This window comes from Phacochoerus africanus, chromosome 7 (assembly GCF_016906955.1).
Source record: "Phacochoerus africanus isolate WHEZ1 chromosome 7, ROS_Pafr_v1, whole genome shotgun sequence".
Classification (NCBI taxonomy): Eukaryota; Metazoa; Chordata; class Mammalia; order Artiodactyla; family Suidae; genus Phacochoerus; species Phacochoerus africanus.
In genome coordinates, this window is record NC_062550.1 from 11,169,685 (window position 1) to 11,190,116 (window position 20,432).

The 20,432-nt window shown below is 51.7% G+C and overlaps 1 protein-coding gene across 1 annotated transcript; it reads left to right on the forward strand.

The window, feature by feature from the left end:
* Positions 1-3,726: 3,726 nt before the first annotated feature.
* On the forward strand, positions 3,727-19,444 carry EIF3D (eukaryotic translation initiation factor 3 subunit D). Its single transcript, XM_047786375.1, has 15 exons — positions 3,727-4,201; positions 7,080-7,212; positions 7,473-7,518; positions 8,364-8,500; positions 9,837-9,922; positions 10,731-10,803; positions 11,746-11,858; positions 12,666-12,798; positions 13,253-13,400; positions 14,054-14,184; positions 14,835-14,920; positions 15,013-15,142; positions 18,214-18,356; positions 18,549-18,832; positions 19,292-19,444. The coding sequence occupies exons 2-15, from the start codon at positions 7,090-7,092 to the stop codon at positions 19,303-19,305; spliced, it is 1,647 nt and encodes a 548-aa protein (XP_047642331.1). The 5' UTR covers positions 3,727-4,201; positions 7,080-7,089; the 3' UTR covers positions 19,306-19,444.
* The last annotated feature ends 988 nt before the right edge of the window (positions 19,445-20,432 follow it).

The window sequence follows — 20,432 nt, forward strand, 5'->3', positions numbered from 1 at the left end:
GAGAAGAGGACTTAGGTCAAGCACTAACACAGAGGTTAGCATACCGTAAGCACTCAATAAATGGTACTTCCCTTTTCGCAACATTGGAGGTTCCTACCAGAAAATGCATTTGTTGGAGTTCCCATTGTTGGTGCAGTGGAAACAAATCTGACTAGTAACCACGAGGTTTCGGGTTCGATCCCTGGCTACACGCTCAGTGGGTTAAGGATCCAGCGTTGCTGTGAGCTGTGGTGTAGGTCGCAGATGTGGCTCAGATCCTGTGTTGCTGTGGCTCTGGTGTAGGCTGGTGGCTACAGCTCCGATTCAACCCCTAGCCTTGGAACCTCCATATGCCAAGGGGGTGGCCCTAAAAAGCAAAAAGAAAAAAAAAAGAAAAGGACAGGACAGAAGAGCACAAAATCCTGATCAGGAATAATGGTGTCTCTTGCTTCTAGACATGACATGAGGTCTGAATATGGAGGACCTGGCAAGCACCTATGGGTATCCCTTTTTCAGTCATTCCTTCAGCTGGAACAGAAGCTCTTCGAAGGCAAGAATCTCCCAATTGATCATGATATACCCAGGGTCCTGCTGCAAAGTGGTGGCTCTTATAATGCAAGTTTGTACCAGTTTGGATCATTTTATTCATTGATTTAGTCAACAAAGGCATACTGGTCACCGTCTCTATGCCAGACACTGGTTTTTTGTTTTTGTTTTTGTTTTGTTTTGTTTGTCTTTTTAGGGCTGAACCTGAAGCATATGGAGGTTCCCAGGCTAGGAGTCGAATCAGAGCTGCAGCTGCTGGCCTACACCACAGCCATGGCAACGCAAGATCCAAGCCACATCTGCGACCTACACCACAGCTCATGGCAATGCCGGATCCTTAACCCACTGAGCGAGGCCAGGGATCAAACCTGTGTCCTCATGGATACTAGTCAGATTCGTTTCCACTGAGCCATGAAGGGAACTCCCAGACACTGTTCTAGTAACTGAGAATGCAGGCCCTACCCCCACTGCCTCAGGCTATTCCATGTGATAGAAGAAACATACATGAGCCCACGTTCATCCATAGCTGGCCTGGTCCCATCATCCACGTGTCTGCTGGAGAGTTCTCGCTTCCACAAGATCTTCTCTGACCACCACTCCCAAGACAGCGGCTCCTCTCTCCATCCCTCTTACTCCGCTTCATTTTCTCATAGTTCTCATCATGCTCTGGAATATTTTTGGTTCCTAGTTTAGGCTCTGTCTCTGCTTCTAGAGTGCCAGCTCCATGAGATAAAAGCTTGGCTCTCAGAGTTCCTGTTGTGGCGCATGGAACCATGAGGTTGTGGGTTCGATCCCTGGCCTTGCTCAGTGGGTTAAGGATCCAGCGTTGCTGTGAGCTGTGGTGTAGGTTGCAGATGCGGCTCGGATCCCGAGTTGCTATGGCTCTGGTGTAGGCGGGTGGCTACAGCTCCGATTAGACCCCTGGCCTGGGAATCTCCATATGCCGCAAGAGCCGCCCAAGAAATGGCAAAAAAAAAAAAAAAAACTTGGCTGTCTGACCTCGGACAGTGCCTAGTGATGCATATTTGGTGAACTGTCAAATGAGAAAATGAGTTTAGCACATTTCCCCAGGCACCTATCTCAGCACTCAGCTAATGTTGGCGTACACAACATCAACGGTGCTTTGCAATATGTGCTAAAATATAAGGGGAGATGTACTTATGCTGAAGGGCTTGGATGCTTGGATCATGTCTTCTGTCTTCTTCTTTCTTTCTTTCTTTTCCCCCTGTGGGTCCACCAGCCATCAGCTGCAGGCTCTCTCTTGGGTCAGAGTTTAATCATCTTTTCTACATTTGGGCCCTGACCTCCCTGCCAGCCCCAGATGGAGAAGGACCCTGCGTGTCCGTCTCCTCATAATGGGTGTCTGGGCTTGGGTGGGAGATCGTGCCTTCTTTCTCTCCCAATGGACACCTCTGAAGCCTCTTTCTGCCTATCCCACCATCCAGTCTCCACGGGCAGCTGGCATGACCCTCCTTCTGCTAGACCAGAGCATCCCTCCCTCCATCCCGCCCCCCTTTAAAATCCTTCGGTCGCTTACCTTTATGCTGAGGATAAAATCACGCACTGTTCCATGACCTGCACATTTCCAGATGGCAGCTTACTCTTTCTGGGTCATGCACAGGCTCTTTTCTGCCTTGGACCTTGTCACCTGCTGTTCTCTTGTGCCGGGGACACATCTCCCCTAGATCTTTACCAGCCCGTGTCCTCAACAAACCACCCCTCTGAGTAACCTGGTCATGTCCTCATTCACTCTCTCCCTGGCCACGTGCCTGGTACTATTCCAAGATCTTACGCTAACTCATTTAATTCTCACCGCAGCCCCCTGGCATAAAAAGAAAAGCATGACGGCTGGAGCTGAGTGAGAAGAAAATGGCAGAATATAAAGATGAAGGGTAGTGAGGGACCAGACAGGCCACGGGAAGACATTTGCATTTCACTCCAAGTACATAATGGGAAGCTGATGGAAGGCTGTGAATAGATTGCTTTGACCACCCTGACAAGAAGGAACCCTAGAAGGACAAGAGTGGACACTGAGAGTCCAAGCATGAAGCTGGAGATGATGGGGGAAAGTGGCAGCCTTCAAGATTTTTCTTTTCTTTTTTCTTTTCTCTCTCTCTCTCTCTTTTTTTTTTTTTTTTTTTTGGCTGCACTTGCAGCATGTGCAAGTTCCATGACCAGGGATCAAACTCGCACCACAGTAGGGATCTGAGCCACAGCAGCAACCATGCCAGGTTCTTAACCCACTGTGCCACCAGGGAACTCCAAAATGTATTTTGAAGAATAAAGAGGACTTATTGAAGGACTGAATGTGGTGGAAAAGGGAAAAGGAACTACCAGTGATGACTACCAGATTTTGCAATGAGCACCATTCCATGGGTACCATGAACAAAAATTAGAAAAACTAGAAGATGAGGAAGATGAACAGATCAGGAAAGAACTATGGAAACACATGCTGCTATTACCATTTGCATTTTACAGGTGAACAAGGTTTAGAGAGATCTATAACCTATCCAGGTTCTCCCAACTAGTAAGTGGATTCTTCAGTATTTTCACATACATTTATTTTTACCTTCACTGTACCCTCTTATTTTCATCTTCAATTTACAGATAAGGAAACTGAGACCCAGAGATGTGAGGGCTACACAGCTAGTAAGTGGCATGGCCGTGACCAGTTATCAGATCTAATAGCAGATTTATTTTCCAGTAAAGAAGACATGCTGAGAGACTGATAAGGAAACTTGGGAAACCAGGTAGAAAAGAATCTGAGGTTTGAACAAAAATCACATGCTCAGATTTTCTTTCAATGTTTTGAAATTCCCCAATAAGACTCCAGAACAAACTCGGTAAGCTGGGAGTTTCTAAAAGGACAGCACCGTTGCCATTGTAGGAAAGTGGTTCCTGAGTCACCACTTCAGAATCACAGCTGCTAATAAAAATGCAGGTTCCTGGGCTCCATGGACGTTAGACCCAAAATCTAAATTTTTTTCAAATTAACACTCCAGAAATCTTTGTCGAATTATAAGGTTTGACAACCGTAGAGGTATGGTTTAAACCCAGGCAGCCACCCTCTACACTAGCAGTGTGATCTTACGAGGTCACTTTGCATCTCCTGGCCTCAGCTTCCGAAACCGTGAAAAAACCAGGAATCACGACAAAATCTGCCTGAGACGCTCGACCTCCCCCTAGCGGGGAGAATCGAAACACACCAGCGCTAAAAGAAGGTAGGAGCCTGGGGTCGTTGCGGGACACAGAGGGGCCGAAGCGTCCCGCGAGGCATTATGGGACATAAAGGCGCTGTCAGCCACTCGCCACCTCCAGCTTCAACTGAGGGCCGCCACGTCTTAAAAAACTTGAACGCCTTCTCGGAGCGTCCCCGGATACCCCATGACGTAACGGCAAACATTCTCTGGAGCCTTGCAGCCTCAGAGGCTAATAAGAACACCTCGAAAAGAACACCGATATACTTCCGGGTGTGCCTTCACTTTACGACTCGTGCGTTCCGCCGCCGAACCGGAAGGAAGCTGGCGAGCTATTTACGACATAGCGGGTCGTGTTTACGGCACCGGCCGCTGCGCGCGCATCTCTCCTCCTTTCCCGATTCCTGGAAGCGCAGGCTGTTGCGCGGTCTCTGGCCTGCAGTATCTCTCGCCATCAGGGCCGGCTAAAGCCTTTGCGGGTGAGTGTCGTGTTCCGTACGGTCCTGCGGATCTCCGGAGCCGACTTGGGCTGCGCCTGGCCTTCTGGGGGGGCTTACCGGAAGAGACCTCTGTACACCCCCTCTTGCTGCCGCTGTCCCTCCACTGGGCGGGACAGGTATCTGCCTTCGGGGCCGGACCCACTGCGGGATGCCGGGCACTTCCCTGAGGTTGTGGTCCCTGGCCCCAGATAACGCTTAGCGGCCAGGGCGTGGGCGAATGTGATCGTATTACTTAACCCAGGTGGGTCTCAGGGTCTTTTTAAAGTGGCCCATGGCTCCCTGAGTTTTTATGAGTGAGGTATTGGGGGTGCCAAACCGAGCGGTGTTCGGCCCTGCTCTGAGGAGTTCACAGTCCAAATTCTCTTCCTTTTGTGTGAAATGGAAGTCTAGAATGGAGTAGCGTGATGTCTGATCTGAAACTCCCTACTTTCCAGCAATTGGTGACCGCAGTGGCCGCGAAAACGTACACAGTACTGGGGCCTGCCGGCCACAAGGCCCCCTCTGACTGCCCTGTTGGTGCCTCCTCATCCTGCCTCTGTAGCCAGTACAACTGTCACTCCCTTTTAGTTTCTCCTGCTGGTTCCATTCTGCTCATTCTTAGATTACGTGTGTTGAAACCAGGTGACTTCTGCCCCCTGGAGAAATGCTGTCAAACCTTGGGCCTGTCTTCCATGAGCTCTGCCAAAACAAGGAGGTTTTTGTTTTTTGTTTTTTTTAAGTGTGTTTGGAGATACTGCCTTCTTGATACGGCCTGAAACCCCAGATCTTTTCAGACTGCTTTTCAGCTATAAAATCATGGGAAGAGCCTTGGACTTGGGCAGACAGCCTTAGAAATCAAATCCATTTTGAAATGATGGGCAGATCAACTGCTCGATTTGGCCGAACTGCCCATTTTTATCCCTAAAATGGGGGGAGAGGAGGTGGGGGGTTAGTGGTGTAGCATCTGACATGTTGTAGGAGCTTGAATTGAGACCATCACCCCTTCACCCGGTCCACTTTCTGAAGTACAATTTAAGTTCAAGTTGGAGGACAGTGCTCCCGGGTTCATTCCCTGTCTCCCAAGTGTCACTTCTGTTGGAAGCCTTGGTTTTCCCACATGGGAAGGAGGAAGAGAGTTTTCTAAATTTAGTACCCTGTGCTCTTTGGTTGTTTTCCAGATGCCAAAAAATACTTGTATAATGAATTTTCCCCTGGGAACTGAACTTCTGAACATTTGCAGAGGATTACAGTGGGTGGTAAATGCCTATGCTTTGGTTGGAGGGGTGTTGTTTTGCTTTTTTTAGGGCCGCAGCCTCGGCGTATAGAAGTTCCCAGGCTAGAAGTTGAATCAGAGCTGCAGCTGCCGGCCTACGCCACAGCCACAGCCACAGCAACACCAGATCCGAGCCGTGTCTATGATCTACTCAACAGCTCACAGCAGTGCCAGATCCTTAACCCACTGAGCGAGGCCAGGGATCAAACCCACATCCTCATGGATGCTAGTCAGATTCGTTTGCACTGAGCCGAAACAGGAACTCCTGCCTATGTTTTTGATAGGAACTGTCCAGTGAGCATCTTTCTGGAGCCTCTGGTTTTCACTCACCTGAAAGGAGCTCTAGCATCACACAGAGAGGGGACTCTTGAAGCCAGTCGGTCTGGGTTCATATTTTTCATCAATTTGTGTTGTGCCCTTGGGCAGTTTCTTGATTCCTCTGTGCCTCAGTTTTCTTATTTGGAAAGTGGGGATAATACTGGTCCTACCTTGGCATTGTTGGGAGGAGTGAATTTATACACATAGTGAGCACTAAGTATACCTGGTACTCGTAATATTTATGAATATTGGCTATATGGCCACTTTTACGTGACCTGAGTTTTCTCATGCCTCCTCAGCCCTCTGGCAGGCCTTTTGCTTGACTCTGGGTCCACTTGCTCTGTGTAGAGATTTGCTTTGACCACCGAAGATTGGAAGAACACAAAGGAAAGTTGCATTTCAGGATATACCCATGGACTCATGTTTTTTCAGCACTGTGTGTAAATGCATTTTTGCAACACTGAGTAGTTATTGTGGCATTTTACATTGGAACCGTTTCCACAGGTGTTAACTAACACAGCTTCACAATGATCCTCTGATAGAAATAAAACAAGAATCTTATTTTTACAGGTGAAGGGACTGGGACTCAGGGAAGTTGGATATTGTACACCTTGTGAAGGCGTGAATGGGAACTAGAACACTTGGAAACGTGTTAACTACCAGAGTTCCCTTGCGGTGCAGCAGGTTGGGGATCTGGTGTTGTCAGTATGGTGGTTCATGTGGTTGGAGTGGCATGGGTTCGATCCCCAGCCTGGGAGCTTCCACATTCCTTAGGTGTGGACCCCTCCCAAAAAAGTTACTACATTTCATTAAATCTGTGAGATTCCACTGAATTTAAGAGGCACAATAATTTCATGTAACACTGAGAAAGAAAATCTGCCAATTAAGATATGACACCCTGAGTTCCCTGTAGCTCATCGAGTTAAAGATCCAATATTGTCACTGCTGTGGCTCAAGTTCAGTCCTTGGCCCAGGAACTTCCAAGTGCTGAAGGTACGGCCAAAAAAAAAAAGATATGACACCCCATCAAGCATAAGGTGCAAACTCATTTCAAAGATAGTACAGTGGGGGGGAAAAAAATCAGTGAAATATGATTATCAGTTTTATTAGCAGTCTCCTGAGTTTTAAGTATGCGCAGCATTATTTTTAAGAAAACATTTAGTTAGGAATAGCTCAACAGCCCAGGGTTCCATTTTGTGTTTTGTTTTTTTTTTTAATTTTATTTATCTGTTTATTTTACTTTGAGGCTTTTCTTCATGCAGCTACTTTTTTATTTGTGTTTTTAAGGTTTTAGAAGATGGCGAAGTTCATGACACCTGTGATCCAAGACAACCCCTCAGGCTGGGGTCCCTGTGCGGTTCCTGAGCAGTTTCGGGATATGCCCTACCAGCCATTCAGCAAAGGAGATCGGCTCGGAAAGGTACTTGCCTCTCAGCCGGGGTCTGAATCTTTTAAGCTGCGGCTGCTACTCCAAGTTTGTTTCAATTTTCTTCTCTCGAAAGCATAAGGGTTATAAGCTCTGGATACTTCACTGGTCATAGGAGAGCTGGGCTCTTACAAAGCCATCCTGAGCCAGTCCTGACATTTCCCCACACTGCGTCCTCACTTTGGGGGGTTTCTGGGTCCACGGAAACTTGCCTGGTTGACCTGTGCTCTCTGTTCCCTTGTTGCTCTTACTAGGTTGCCGACTGGACGGGGGCCACGTACCAAGACAAGAGGTACACAAGTAAGTGACCCCCACCTGACTGTCTGGATCAGAGCCTTGGGTGGTGATTACTATTTTCTAGTAACCTCCCCCCCAAAGCATTCTAGAAAGAGATGCTGGAAATAACCAAGTGTTTAAGGGTATGTTCTAGACTGTGGAAACTATCCACTTTTTTTTTTGAAAGTGCCTCGAAAGTTGGACTGTTCATAAAAGAAGTTTGGCCTATTATAGTGGGGTTTCCCCCTTCTTTTGGGGAGGAGTGGCCTCTTTTACAAGCCTGTTGAACATGTCCCCATTTTGATTCCATTACTCAGATCCCTGGTTTAAAACTCCTGGTTTTAGGGTGCTGGTAGAGTGAATTGGTTTTTTTCCCTGTGCCAGTTGAGTAGCAGGAATTGGCTCCCTGGCATAATACTAAGTCAGGACTGTCTGAGTCTGAGGTCAGCAAGAAAGTCAGTCACAGCCTACTAGCCACGTCTGCCCAGATGGTGATAGTGATGGTACTTACACTGTATACTGGCCTCTCCTCTGAGAGAGTGAGTTTGACTCATATTCTTAAACAGAATAAGGCAGAGAGTAGAAAGGGCTTGTCTTGAGTTCCTCGGATTGTGTCTTGACTTAGAAAGTTCTTTGGCCCACAGTTTTTCAAACTTGAATGTGTGTGTGAGTCACTTGGTCGCTGGGGATCTTAGTAAAATGCTGATTCTGTTTCGGTGGGTCTGGGGTGAGGCTGCGAGTCTATGGGTCGCAGATGCTCTCAGCTGTTAGGGCGGGTCCCGAGACCACACCTTAAATAGCAGGGCTTTAGGCCACTGTGTGGGTAAAGTCTAGATAGTGTTGTTACCCGCTGTCACCTTTGCCTCCAGATAAGTACTCCTCTCAGTTTGGAGGTGGAAGTCAGTATGCCTACTTCCACGAGGAAGACGAAACTAGCTTCCAGCTGGTGGACACGGCGCGCACACAGAAGACCGCCTACCAGCGGAATCGGATGCGATTTGCCCAGGTAGGCCTAGAGCCAGCCATCTGACCATCCAGGGGCTGTTCCCTGCTGCTAGAATGCTCCCGTGTGAGCACTGATGAGAGGAAAGCACGTTACCATGGGTCTTCTAGTGAATCCCGACAGACTGTGCTAAAATACCTGCCAAGGTTTCCATTTGAAAATCATTGCCTTAAAGTCCTGGTGCTAAGATAAGTGTTTTTGGTAAAGTGGCCCCATGTTTGACTGTGTGGTCTGGCACCAGTATGCGAGTCACCAGCCCAAGTACAGAATCCAAGGGTCAGTGTAGTAACGGCGGAGACGGAAGACCTCGGTGGGCAAAAAGAAGCACCCGTGTGGAGATTGGCGGGCAGATCGGGAGCTAAGGGGAGGCTCCGTGTTGTCGTTAGTACAGACAGGGCTTTGTCCCAGGCTGTGCTAACGACAACAGGGCTGTGTCCTAGGACAGCCCTGTGTACTAGGTCGGGAGATGCGTTTTGATAGTTTAGATTTCGCTGACCAGCAGCAGCTCTAGGACAGCTGTGCTGTGGATGGATGTGTGTGCTGGATAACCAGGTCCATCTGGGTCTCATGCCTCACTTAATGGCTGTGTGCAGGATTTATTAAGTAGATGGTCCAGTTGGGCCGCATCTTCTTACATCAGGAGGCAAACTCAACACCTTTAAGAGCCAGTAAACCTACTTCAGTAAAAAGTGTGTGTGTGGATATAAATCTAAGCTAATTCCAGGTACAAACACACCTCGCTTCATTGAACTTCACAGATAGTGCGTTTTTCTGCAGATTGAATTTCTGGCAGCCCTGCATCGAGAAAGTCTAGGTACCTTTTTTCCAAAAGCATTTGCTCACTTCATGTCTCTATGTCACATTGTAGTAATTCTCACAGTATTTCAACTTTTTCATGATGTTTGTTGTGATTAGTGATCTTTGATGTTACTACTCACTGAAGGTTCAGGCGCTGGTAACTTTTTTTTAAATTAAGCTTTAGACACTGGATTTTTTAGACCTAAAAGTATTGCACACTTCATAGACTATAGCATAGTGTAAACTATGTGGCATAACTTTTATCTGCACTGAGAAACAAAAAATTTGTGTGACCTTCTTTATTGCGGTATTTACTGCATTGCCATGGTCGGGAACCAAACTCAAAATGTCTCTGAGGTCTTCATGCACTTACTTAACTAGATAACTAGACGCTGCAGAAGTTGATTCTGTAAAAGCACAGAATAAAATGTGCAGCTTGGGTTTTGCATCCTGAACTTACTCTCCTGACCTCCCATGAGGCACTGCCTATTGTGAGCCAAACCCCCAAGATTTTAACATGGATGTTTTTCCTGATTCCCAGCGGAACCTCCGCAGAGACAAAGATCGACGGAACATGTTGCAGTTCAACCTGCAGACCCTGCCTAAGAGCGCCAAGCAGAAGGAGAGGTGAGGTGCCTGTGCCGCCAGAGCAAGTGATTCCTCCAGGACAGCCCGCACTCTGATGTCACTAGGCCAGGGCGGGAGAGTCGTCATCTCCCCCACCATAGCGAGAAACCAGAAAGCCTTCCTAAAGCCAGTTAAGTCACTCTTCCAGCCCCAGTGTCATCCTCCAGGACACCAGGTGTCTGCCTGTGTGCGACAGAGAGCAGGGGCAGGAAACTGCTTGCAGAGGCCATGCTCGCCAAAGGGGAACAAAGGCAGAAAGGAAGAGACTCTGGAGTTCCTGTCGTGGCACAGTGGTTAACGAATCCGACTAGGAACCATGAGGTTGCGGGTTCGGTCCCTGCCCTTGCTCAGTGGGTTAACAGTCCGGCGTGGCCGTGAGCTGTGGTGTAGGTTGCAGACGCGGCTCGGATCCCGCGTTGCTGTGGCTCTGGCGTAGGCCAGTGGCTACAGCTCTGATTCGACCCCTAGCCTGGGAACCTCCATTTGCCACGGGAAGTGGCCCAAGAAAAGGCAGAAAAAGAAGAAGAAGGAAGGAAGAGACTCTGGAGCAGACCTAGGCTCAGGCCTGCCCCGGCACAGCTCCAGGGGCCCCGTCCACCTGGGTTCTGGGAGCCCCCGGAGCAGCGTGGTGTGGAGAGCAGCCCGGCCAAGCCAGGGCCGTCTGTGCAGATGGGGCAGAGGCTGCTGGGCAGCAGTGGCAGCCACGTGCCTCTTCCAGCCTGTGTGCTCTGAGTCCTGGTGGTCTGTTCCCCTTTTTAGGCCTGTTTTTCTTAAAACCTGCATTGAAAGCAGTTTTCTGTCTTTCCAGAGAACGCATTCGACTGCAAAAAAAATTCCAGAAACAATTTGGAGTGAGGCAGAAATGGGACCAAAAATCACAGGTAGTATTTCTATAACCAGAGTTCTGTCCAGGAATTTGACTCTGTATATTTGTTGGGGTTTAGGAGAGCTTTATCAGGGCTTAATAACACACACTGTACAGTTTGCCCAGTTAAAGTTTTCGATTCAGCAATTAGTGGTAACTTGATGCTACAGCCATGACTGCCCTGCATGTCAGAGTGTGTTCATCGCTCTATGAAGAAGCCCTGACCCCGTACCAGTCAGGCCCTGGTCTCCCCGGCCCTAGGCTCCCCCGACCAGTTTTCTGTCTCTGAATTTGCCTGTCCTGGACATTTCCTATAAATGGCGTTGTGGCAGCATGACCGTTCGTGACCAGCTCCTCCCGCTGAGCATCTTGTTTCAAGGTTCATCCGTGCTGTAGCACATGTCGGCCCTTCATTCCTTTTGATTGCCAGGTTGCGTTGTATGGACAGACCACATTTTGTGTATCCGTGCACCCACTGCTCGGCCAGTGGGGTTGTTTTTACTTTGGGGTGTTAGGAATGATGCTGCGGTGAACATTCCTATACAGGTGTTTGTGTGAGAGCGGAAGACTGTGTGTAAACAAGGGAGACGATGCGGTCGTGGAGGTTGCATCGTGCTGGACGCGGTGCTTGCTACAGCAAAAGTAAACGGGTAGCTAGTGCCCAGAGAGGGGCGCTGCTACAGTTCCTTTATAAAATGTACACAGAAGGGCTCATGCTCCCAGGCCGACGTTGTTACCGAGGAGGAGAATTCCCATTTGGTTTTGAACCCTTGTCCCTTCAGTCCTCTTTCATGAAGACTGTAAGCTCCTAAGAGTCAGGGACGCTGTTAGAAAACAGCCAGCAGGTAGTAAATGTTCCGGAAGTGTTTATTGAAGAAAAGCCCTTCATAGTGTGAACCTGCTTTTGCTTACACTTTGCACTGCTGTCGCTTTTCCCTGCAATGGTTTTCCCCGGCAGAAGCCCCGAGACTCTTCGGTGGAAGTGCGCAGTGACTGGGAGGTGAAGGAGGAGATGGACTTCCCGCAGTTGATGAAGATGCGCTACTTAGAAGTGTCCGAGCCCCAGGACATGTGGGTGGCCCTGTTACTGCGTGTGTGTGTGTGTGTGTGTGTGTGTGTGTACACCAGCTGGTGATGGCTGTTTGCCTCAGCTCTAGTATCTCCAAAGACATTGCATAAGATTAACAGACAAGTTTTTAGAAATCAATGCCCAGGAAGAGGGGAGCAGAAATTTACTAATATTCAAGTTTCAGCTTTCATTCAACTTCCTGGCATTGTGAGAAAAATTAGAGGACTCTTTTTGGCAGAAAGAGAAAGGGAGGGGAGCAGAAAGAAATTTGCTGATATTAAACTCCACATTTCAGGGAGTTTCCTGGTGGTCTAGTGGTTAGGACTTGGCACTTTCTCCGCTGTGGTCCAGGTTCAGTCCCTGGCCTGGGAACTGACATCCCACGTCAAGCCGCTGCACATTGCAGCAAAAGAGAAAATTAAGTTCTGTGGCTCTTTGAGCAAAAGAGAAGGAGAGCAGCTCTTGAAGAGAAACACAGCCTTTTTTGCTAACATTTCAAAGAGCTCCTTCCCTCAAAAGCCTAGTGCGTGGACATAACCTAGTGGGGAGCTGGAGCGCCAGGCCGAGCCGCACGCTGCCGGGGCCTCTGTCCCTGCTCCTCTCCTGCCCTGGCCTCCATCTGCTGTCCTCCACACGAGGAGGCTGAGCCAGATCGCTTACGGCCTCTTTGTTCTTGGGAGCCACGTGAGGCCCCGAGCAAGCACCGGGAGTCTAGTCAGGGCCTGTCCCGTCTCTCACATGCTCGCCTTCCGGATGAGACCTGAGGTTTGGCACCGTCACGTAGCATGCCTCGCCCGCTCTCCCCTCAGCGAGTGCTGCGGGGCCCTGGAGTACTACGACAAAGCCTTCGACCGCATCACCACCAGGAGTGAGAAGCCGCTGCGGAGCATCAAGCGCATCTTCCACACCGTCACCACCACGGACGACCCCGTCATCCGGAAGGTAGGTCCCCGCCCAGGGCCGCGCGGGTGCATATGAACCGGCTGCCCTTAGAAGCCCCTGCAGATTCTGGATCGACTTAGGACTAGACGAAAATGAAGGCACCGTGCTGGCCAGACCACAAGTGTTGGGGTCAAGCTGGGCTCACGTCCCAGCTCTGCATGCTTCTGGCTTCCCCTCCGTGGGCCTCGGCGTTCGTATCTGTAGGTTGAGGTAAATGTCCTTACGCGCTCGCAGTGAGGATGAAAGCGTCTCGAGGTGCTTTCCTGAGGTACAGCAGGTGCTGGGGCTTCACTCCTCGGAGCCCAGGATACAGGCTCTGGCCGGCCTGTTGCAGCCTCGCTCAGCCAGAGGCACTGGGGTGGGTGTGCAGGGTCCTTACCGAGGCGTCCTTCCCCCCGGTGAATGGGCAGGTCCACCTCAATGGAGCCTCACAGCCCTCCTGTCCTCTTTGCAGCTGGCAAAAACTCAGGGGAACGTGTTTGCCACCGACGCCATCCTGGCCACACTGATGAGCTGTACCCGCTCCGTGTACTCCTGGGACATTGTCGTCCAGAGGGTCGGGTCCAAGCTCTTCTTTGACAAGAGGGACAACTCTGACTTTGGTAAGAGGCCCGTCTGGGTACCACACAGGCACTGAGTGTTCTTGTTGGTTCTGGCCAATTCCCTGGTACAGAGAAAGGGTAGAAGGTGGTCTGTCTCCCCACAGGGGTCAGCAGCCATGTCTGAGTCCCCACAGCGCCTCAGCACTGTGCTGCTTCGTGCCCCTCATTTGAATAGCACTTTTTCTGTCACCTCTCTATACCACCTTTGGTACGAACATTTTTCTTTAGATTGATGCTTTTTTTTACTTCAGCATCTTTATGAAGGGAAGACGCCCTGGGCGTGTATCTTACACCGCACCCTTGTGTGTGCACACGTGCCATGGATGAAACCCAGGTCACTCAGAAGTAACAGTGAGGCCAAGCAGTGTGATTATATTGCTTCTCTTTGTCAAAAAGCTAATAAACCATTCTCTTCAGAAATTCCAAAAAAGGGAAAGGCAGTCACTTGCCCCCGTGTGATTACGGTGGCAGTTAACGCTTGTTTCCTAGAGTCATCAGACGGGCTCCCTGCTCCTCCCCATGGGTCCCCACCTCTGGGGACCCACGTCAGCAGGTGGTGGTTCTTTGGGGAAGGGCCCCTGTCACTTGAGGACGTGCATGTCTTCAGTGACGCCTTGTTTCGGGGGTGGGTGACCATGCTGCTGCTTTTGCAGACCTCCTGACCGTGAGTGAGACAGCCAACGAGCCCCCTCAAGACGAAGGTAACTCCTTCAACTCGCCCCGCAACCTGGCCATGGAAGCCACCTACATCAACCACAACTTCTCCCAGCAGTGCTTGAGGATGGTGAGGCTCCGAGCAGCCCGATGTTGTCAGCTCCTTCTGCCGCTTGGAGCGTCTGCTGTGTAGTCGGCTCTGGGGTGGTGGGATTGGGCAGGACAGCTGGGGTCCCTGCCTGTCCCGGAGCTTTGAGGTCAGGTGGCCTGATTGTAAACCCTAGCTTGGTGGTGTCAGCCTGTCTCTTCTCTGCAGGATTAGGTTACGGATAATCCTTGTCTCACATAGATACACTGTGGAGGTTCCTTCAAGTATTTGACAAATAGACCAAATACAAGTACACTGTCTGGGAGCTGGGGCTACAGCAGCCAGCCAGAGGTCCCGCCCTTAGGAAGCTTCGTTCTAACGGAGGGAGAGAAGATCATAAACCCGAAATAGGTGTCTCTCGTGACCACTGGCTGCACGCACCATGCCGGACAAAACGGGGCACAGAGGGACGTAAAGCAAGTGGTTGACAAACGGAAGCTCAGGGTGAACTCGAGCTCTGAGGTCCGTTGTGATCCACGGGGTGCGGCTTGTGCTTGGAAGGGGTAAACCGGTGCCCAGCACGCCGTGAGCTCAGAGCCCCTCGGGCTGCAGGGACCTGGCCGGGGCTAGAACAAAGAGAGGTACCTCGGCGACAAGTTGGTGCTGTCTCGTGACACCTGTCATTTTTGCAGGGGAAGGAAAGGTACAACTTCCCCAACCCAAACCCATTTGTGGAGGACGACATGGACAAGAACGAGATCGCCTCCGTGGCCTACCGGTAACGTCTCCTCCCCGGTGTCCCTGCCTCGTGTGGGGCGGCGTTTCTGGGACCCAGGATCTCGGGTGACCAGAGGAGCCCCTGCTTTGCAGTTACCGCAGGTGGAAGCTGGGAGACGACATCGACCTCATCGTCCGCTGTGAGCACGACGGCGTCATGACCGGAGCCAACGGGGAGGTGTCCTTCATCAACATCAAGACGCTCAACGAGTGGGACTCGCGGGTGAGGCGCGGGCACCTCGTGGCGGCCGGCGCCTGCCAGCCCCGTTGCTTGTCCCTTCACAGCACTTGGAAAGCTACCGAGATTTTTTATTTTCTGCGTTTTCCCCCGCTCAGTCCCTCACTGAGAAAGAGGTGGTGTGCGAGAGGATAATTAGCCTCTTCCGGTGCTTTCCGTCTCTTCCACTCCGGCCTCCCATCGGCTTCTGCTCTCTGCGAGCGTGGTTGTGATCTCTCCTTTTGATCGGGCTGGCGGGTCTCCTCGAAGCTGGGCGGCTCTTCTCTTTGACCTGTTCTTTCACTCACTGCCACTGCTACCTCGTCTTCAATCTTCTGGCGCCCTTTGCCAGCACCTCACGTACAGAGAGCAGAGGTTCTCAGGTTAGCACACATCCGGCCCTTCAGGGGGCATCTTGAAAGAGACATGCTTCCTTCTTTCCGTTCTCTCACAGGCAGGTGCACCATGGTTGTTGGGCCGTTATCCTTTCTGAAAGTCCGGAGGCCGCGTGCCTGGATTTGAAATAGGTGGCAGTGCTCCTGGGTGCGGCTGTGTAGAATAAAGGACCCTCGGTGGTGGAAGGACGGCTCTGAGGCTGGGCCTCTGTCAGACGAGGGGCCATTGAGATGGCGTTCGGGAGCCATGGTGCTCTGCCTTCATTAGAGCCGAGGGACTAGCGTTCTGTGTGCTGAGTCTCAGCGCCAGGTTGGTCTCCTAGCCCCCAGCACCTGCTGAAGGAGCACACCAGGTTTGCTGCGAACTCAGCTCTGGGCCAGTGGCCTTTTCTCAGGCTTTCCCCCACGACCTCCCTGGAGTGTGTGGCGTCGTACCTGTGTGGCTGTGGCCTCTGTGCTGCTGCCTTAGTCCAGTCCTGGCTCCTTTGACGTGAACCTTTGCTGGTTCCCCTCCTTTTCCTCCCACTAAGAGGCAAGTCTGCCCCCCCCAACTCTATTTGCCGTAATTACTTCTTTATACGGCCATGTATTTGTCTTCTTTTGCTCTGTAGCAAGTTAGCAGAAACTCAGAGGCTTGAAACGATATCCATTAGCTCCTAGCTTGTCAGGTCAGAGGTCCAGCTTCATGTGGCTTGCTTCTCTGCTCTGAATATCTGAAAGCTGAAGTTAGGTGTCAGCAGAACTAAGATCTTATCTAGAGCTTCTAGAAAAAAATCTACTCCCCAGCTCATTCCAGTTGGCAGAATTTGGTTCCTGGCAGCTGTTGGACTGAAGTCCCCTGGTTTCTTGCCGGGTGTCAGCTGAGGCCTCTCAGCACCTGGGGGCCACCCACATTTCCTGCCCTGTGGTCCCCTCCATCTTCAGACCAGCAACATCAGATTCTTCTCATGCTTCAAATCTCTGGCTCCCTCCCTCTCTGACCTCTACAGCCATGGTTCGGTGAAGCCCACTCAGATGTCTCCCTGTCTTAAAGGACCTTAATTCCATCAGCAGAATCCTTTTGCCATGAGGGAGCATGATCATAGGTACTTCATGGTCACAGGGTCCACCCAGACCTAGACATAGAAGAATCTGCAAGAGCAGGATCCCTGGGAATCATCTTGGAGTTCCGCCTACCCCAGCCTCATCCTTGAACTCTAAAAATGATACCCCAGATATGCTCTGACTCCATTCCACTGTCACTTGGGGGATTTTGCTAAAATCCATGTCCTCATCTGTTGGTCCCTCTAGCTTGGCCGCCCATCAACTTCGTCTCTCCTGCTCTTGGGCTTAGAGCCTCAAACAGTTCCTCCCCTTTTGCACTCTTGTATTTTGCTGTCAGGCGCTGTCTCTCTTCCTGCTCAGCTCTGGGTCTCGCTGACATCATCTCCCTAGTGTAGGACTCTGTGTCCTGCCTCTTGTTTTGCATTTCTCTTTCTCTCGCTCTCTTTTTTTGGGGGGTGCACCCTGTGGCATATGGAGTTCCCAGCTCAGAGGTCAGATCCAAGTTGCAGTTGTGACCTACCGCTGGATCCTGAACCCACTGTGCCAGGGATCAAACCTGCATCCCAGCGCTGCAGAGGTGCCACCAATCCCATTGCACCCCAGCAGGAACTCCATGCGTTTGTCTCTGAGCTGACCTCCCTCCTCCCTCCAGCATCCTTGCCAGTTAACGCTCCAAAACGCTGCTTCCCCATCGTGAAGCACAGATTAGAGGAAGGGTTCTTAAATGCCGCAGGAACTCAGAAGGCTGCTGCAGGACTTTTTGTTGTTGTTGCCACATTTGCAGCATGTGGAAAGTGGACCAGGGATTGAACCCGCCCCACAGGCAGTGACCCAGGCCAGTGCAGTGACAGTGCTGGATCCTTAACCCACTGTGCCACGAGGGAACTCTAGCTTTTTTTACCTTTTGAAGGAAGTGCAGAGATATCTCTCAGAACATGACTCCTAAGTTGTTTAGACCAACTGCTTAATAAAGGGGGCTCCTCACTGTTTCTTTGGGCCTAGCACTGCCGTGAACCAGGAAGGCTGAGGAATCTCTGCCATGTGACCTTCAGCAGTCACTTCACTCTGAGTCCAAGTTCCCACATCTGTAAGAGGTGGCTGGGAAAGATAGTCCCCAGGGTCCCTCTCTGCCTTGTCTGCATATGTGTGCACACCCAGCGTCAGACTCGGACCTCACCTCTGCACCCGTGCTCCACCCACCCCACCCTCTCCCGGTCAGCCGGCAGGACGCCTATGTGAGACCCTTTCGCTCCACACAGCACAGGCACACTTGCCTGGCCCTTGGGCTGAACGTGTGTGTGTGTGTGTGTGTGTGTGTGTCCGTGTGTGTGTGTGTCACTTGCCTGGCCCTTGGGCTGAACGTGTGTGTGTGTGTGTGTGTGTGTGTGTGTGTGTGTCCGTGTGTGTGTGTGTGTCCGTGTCCTGGTCTGGATGAACTCTTGCGAAGAGAGGAGTTGGGTTTGTTGAGCGCCTGCCGAGTAACCGGCTACACAAGGGAGGGACTGAGTCTCTGCCTCTTAAATGACCAGTCTTACTTCTGCTCGCCGTCCTCCCCCCAGCCAAGCCCCTTGGGGGCTCCTTCTCAGCCAGGGGAGGCAGCCGGCCTCGGCTCCTGTGACCCGGGCTCTCCTCCCGCAGCACTGTAACGGCGTCGACTGGCGTCAGAAGCTGGATTCCCAGCGAGGGGCCGTCATCGCCACCGAGTTGAAGAACAACAGCTACAAGTTGGCCCGATGGACCTGCTGTGCGCTGCTGGCCGGGTCCGAGTACCTCAAGCTTGGGTGAGGTTCCTGTGGGAGCTGCGAGCTCAGCTTCTGCAAAGAGGGCCCTGCCGGCGGGGAGACCAGGGCTGGCCTGCTCTCTGTTCCCTCGGGACGAGCAGCAGGCCTGGCGCCGAGTAACTGATGCCCGACCCCAGGCCTGGCCGTGGCTCTGCACCGTCCCGCCCCCATGTCATTCTCCTCCCCCAACAGGTACGTGTCCCGGTACCACGTGAAAGACTCCTCCCGCCACGTCATCCTGGGCACCCAGCAGTTCAAGCCGAACGAATTCGCCAGCCAGATCAACCTGAGCGTGGAGAACGCCTGGGGCATCCTGCGCTGCGTCATCGACATCTGCATGAAGCTGGAGGAGGGCAAGTACCTCATCCTCAAAGACCCCAACAAGCAGGTCATCCGCGTCTACAGCCTGCCCGACGGCACCTTCAGCTCCGATGAGGATGACGAGGAGGAGGAGGAAGAGGAGGAGGAGGAAGAAGGTTTGTAGCCAGCCTCGCTTCGGTCTGGCCGGAGCTGTGGGCTGTGGGCTGGCTTGGGCACAGGCAGCTCTGCGGCCACAGTCTCTCTAACCTGACGTGGAACGTGGGCAGTTCGCTGAGAGCTGGCTTGGAGTAGCGCTCCGTCTGGCGCGGGAGCAGCTTCCAGAGCCTGTCGATCACATGACGGGGTTGGGGAGCAGAGGTCCCTTCGAGGTTCGGGTGAGGAAGAAGTGTCTAGAGGCAGGTGCTGGAAGCCCCTGCCGTCAGCCGGTGTTCTGAGCGGGGAGAGGTGTTCCAGGTCGGTTCTCAGCCTGAAGGCTCCACGGGCCTGCTTCACCAGTAGGTGGCTGCGGGCAGTAGCCGTTAGTCCTGTGAGCATCTGAAAGGTTTCACTTCTGAGGGAAGGTGGTGGAGACCATAAGCGATTCGGCAGTTTGACGTGGCTTTTGTATCTTTCAGAGGAAGAAACTTAAACCAGATGGCGACGTGGAGCCGGAGTCTGTACTCCCTCGGAGCCTGCGAGGGCTCTGGGTGCCTGCTGGAATGTTTGTCTGATCCTTGCTCTCTGAAGCCTGACAGTTGGAATAAAGTAAAAGACTGTGTAGTCTCTTAGCCTCATCGCGTGCCTGCGTTACGACTGACAGCCCTTCTTCCTCCCCCCAGTAGCCTCTGCTCGCGAGAGGGAGGCCGAGGTACAGAGTCTCTGCAGTTCGTGATCCGGGCCCCTCCGTGGTTCCTGAGCATTAGTGGTTTTACATTCCTGAGAAGGAGAGTGTGCTGGCTCATTTCGTTCTTTTTTTTTGTCTTTTTTTGTCTTTTTTTGTCTTTAGGGCTGCATCGCAGCACATGGAGGTCCCCAGGCTAGGGGTCTAATCGGAGCTGTAACCACCCAACTACGCCACAGCCATAGCAACGCAGGATCCGAGCCACATCTGTGACCTACACCACAGCTTATGGCAACGCTGGATCCTTAACCCACTGAGTTAGGCCAGGGATCGAACCCGCAACCTCATGGTTCCTCGTCAGATTCGTTAACCACTGTGCCGTGACGGAAACTGCTCATTGTGTTCTTGAACCCCTTGGAATTACCCTTTCCTGGGGAGTGCTGGCCGTTGGGGACTTCCTATGAGAAGCCCATTTCCACAAGCACGAGTGCCTGCTGGCTGCATGCCAGGCCCAGCCACTGCTCTTAGAGACACACGTCACTGGTAGAAGAGGAAGCAGGGCAGTCCTTGAAGGTTGGGGTAGGCTCGCTGCCGACGAAAGGCGCTGCCTCAGAGGATCGTGGTGGGTGTTCCACTGGGTGGTGATCGTAATGGTTTGTAAATTGCTCTCAGGCTTGGCTTGGACTGGTGACAGAATCTCAAGCTGGCACCCTCAAAGAAACTATCACAAACAGATCAGCTACAGCTGTTCAGGATGTGTAACCTTTTTTTGCTTTTCAGAGCCGCGCGTACAGTTTATGGAAGTTCCCAGGCCAGGGGTCGAATCAGAGCTGTAGCTGACGGCCGACACCACAACCACAGCAACGCGCGAACCCAGCCGTGTGTGTCTGTGACCTACACCACAGCTCACCACAATGCCGGGTCGTTAACCCACT

Bases quoted from the DNA above. Each gene is read 5' to 3' on its own strand.
- EIF3D (XM_047786375.1), top strand. From the start codon at position 7,090: ATGGCGAAGTTCATGACACCTGTGATCCAAGACAACCCCTCAGGCTGG. The intron at 7,213-7,472 runs GTACTTGCCTCT...TGCTCTTACTAG, and splicing joins AAGGAGATCGGCTCGGAAAG to GTTGCCGACTGGACGGGGGC. The intron at 14,921-15,012 runs GTAACGTCTCCT...CCTGCTTTGCAG, and splicing joins ATCGCCTCCGTGGCCTACCG to TTACCGCAGGTGGAAGCTGG.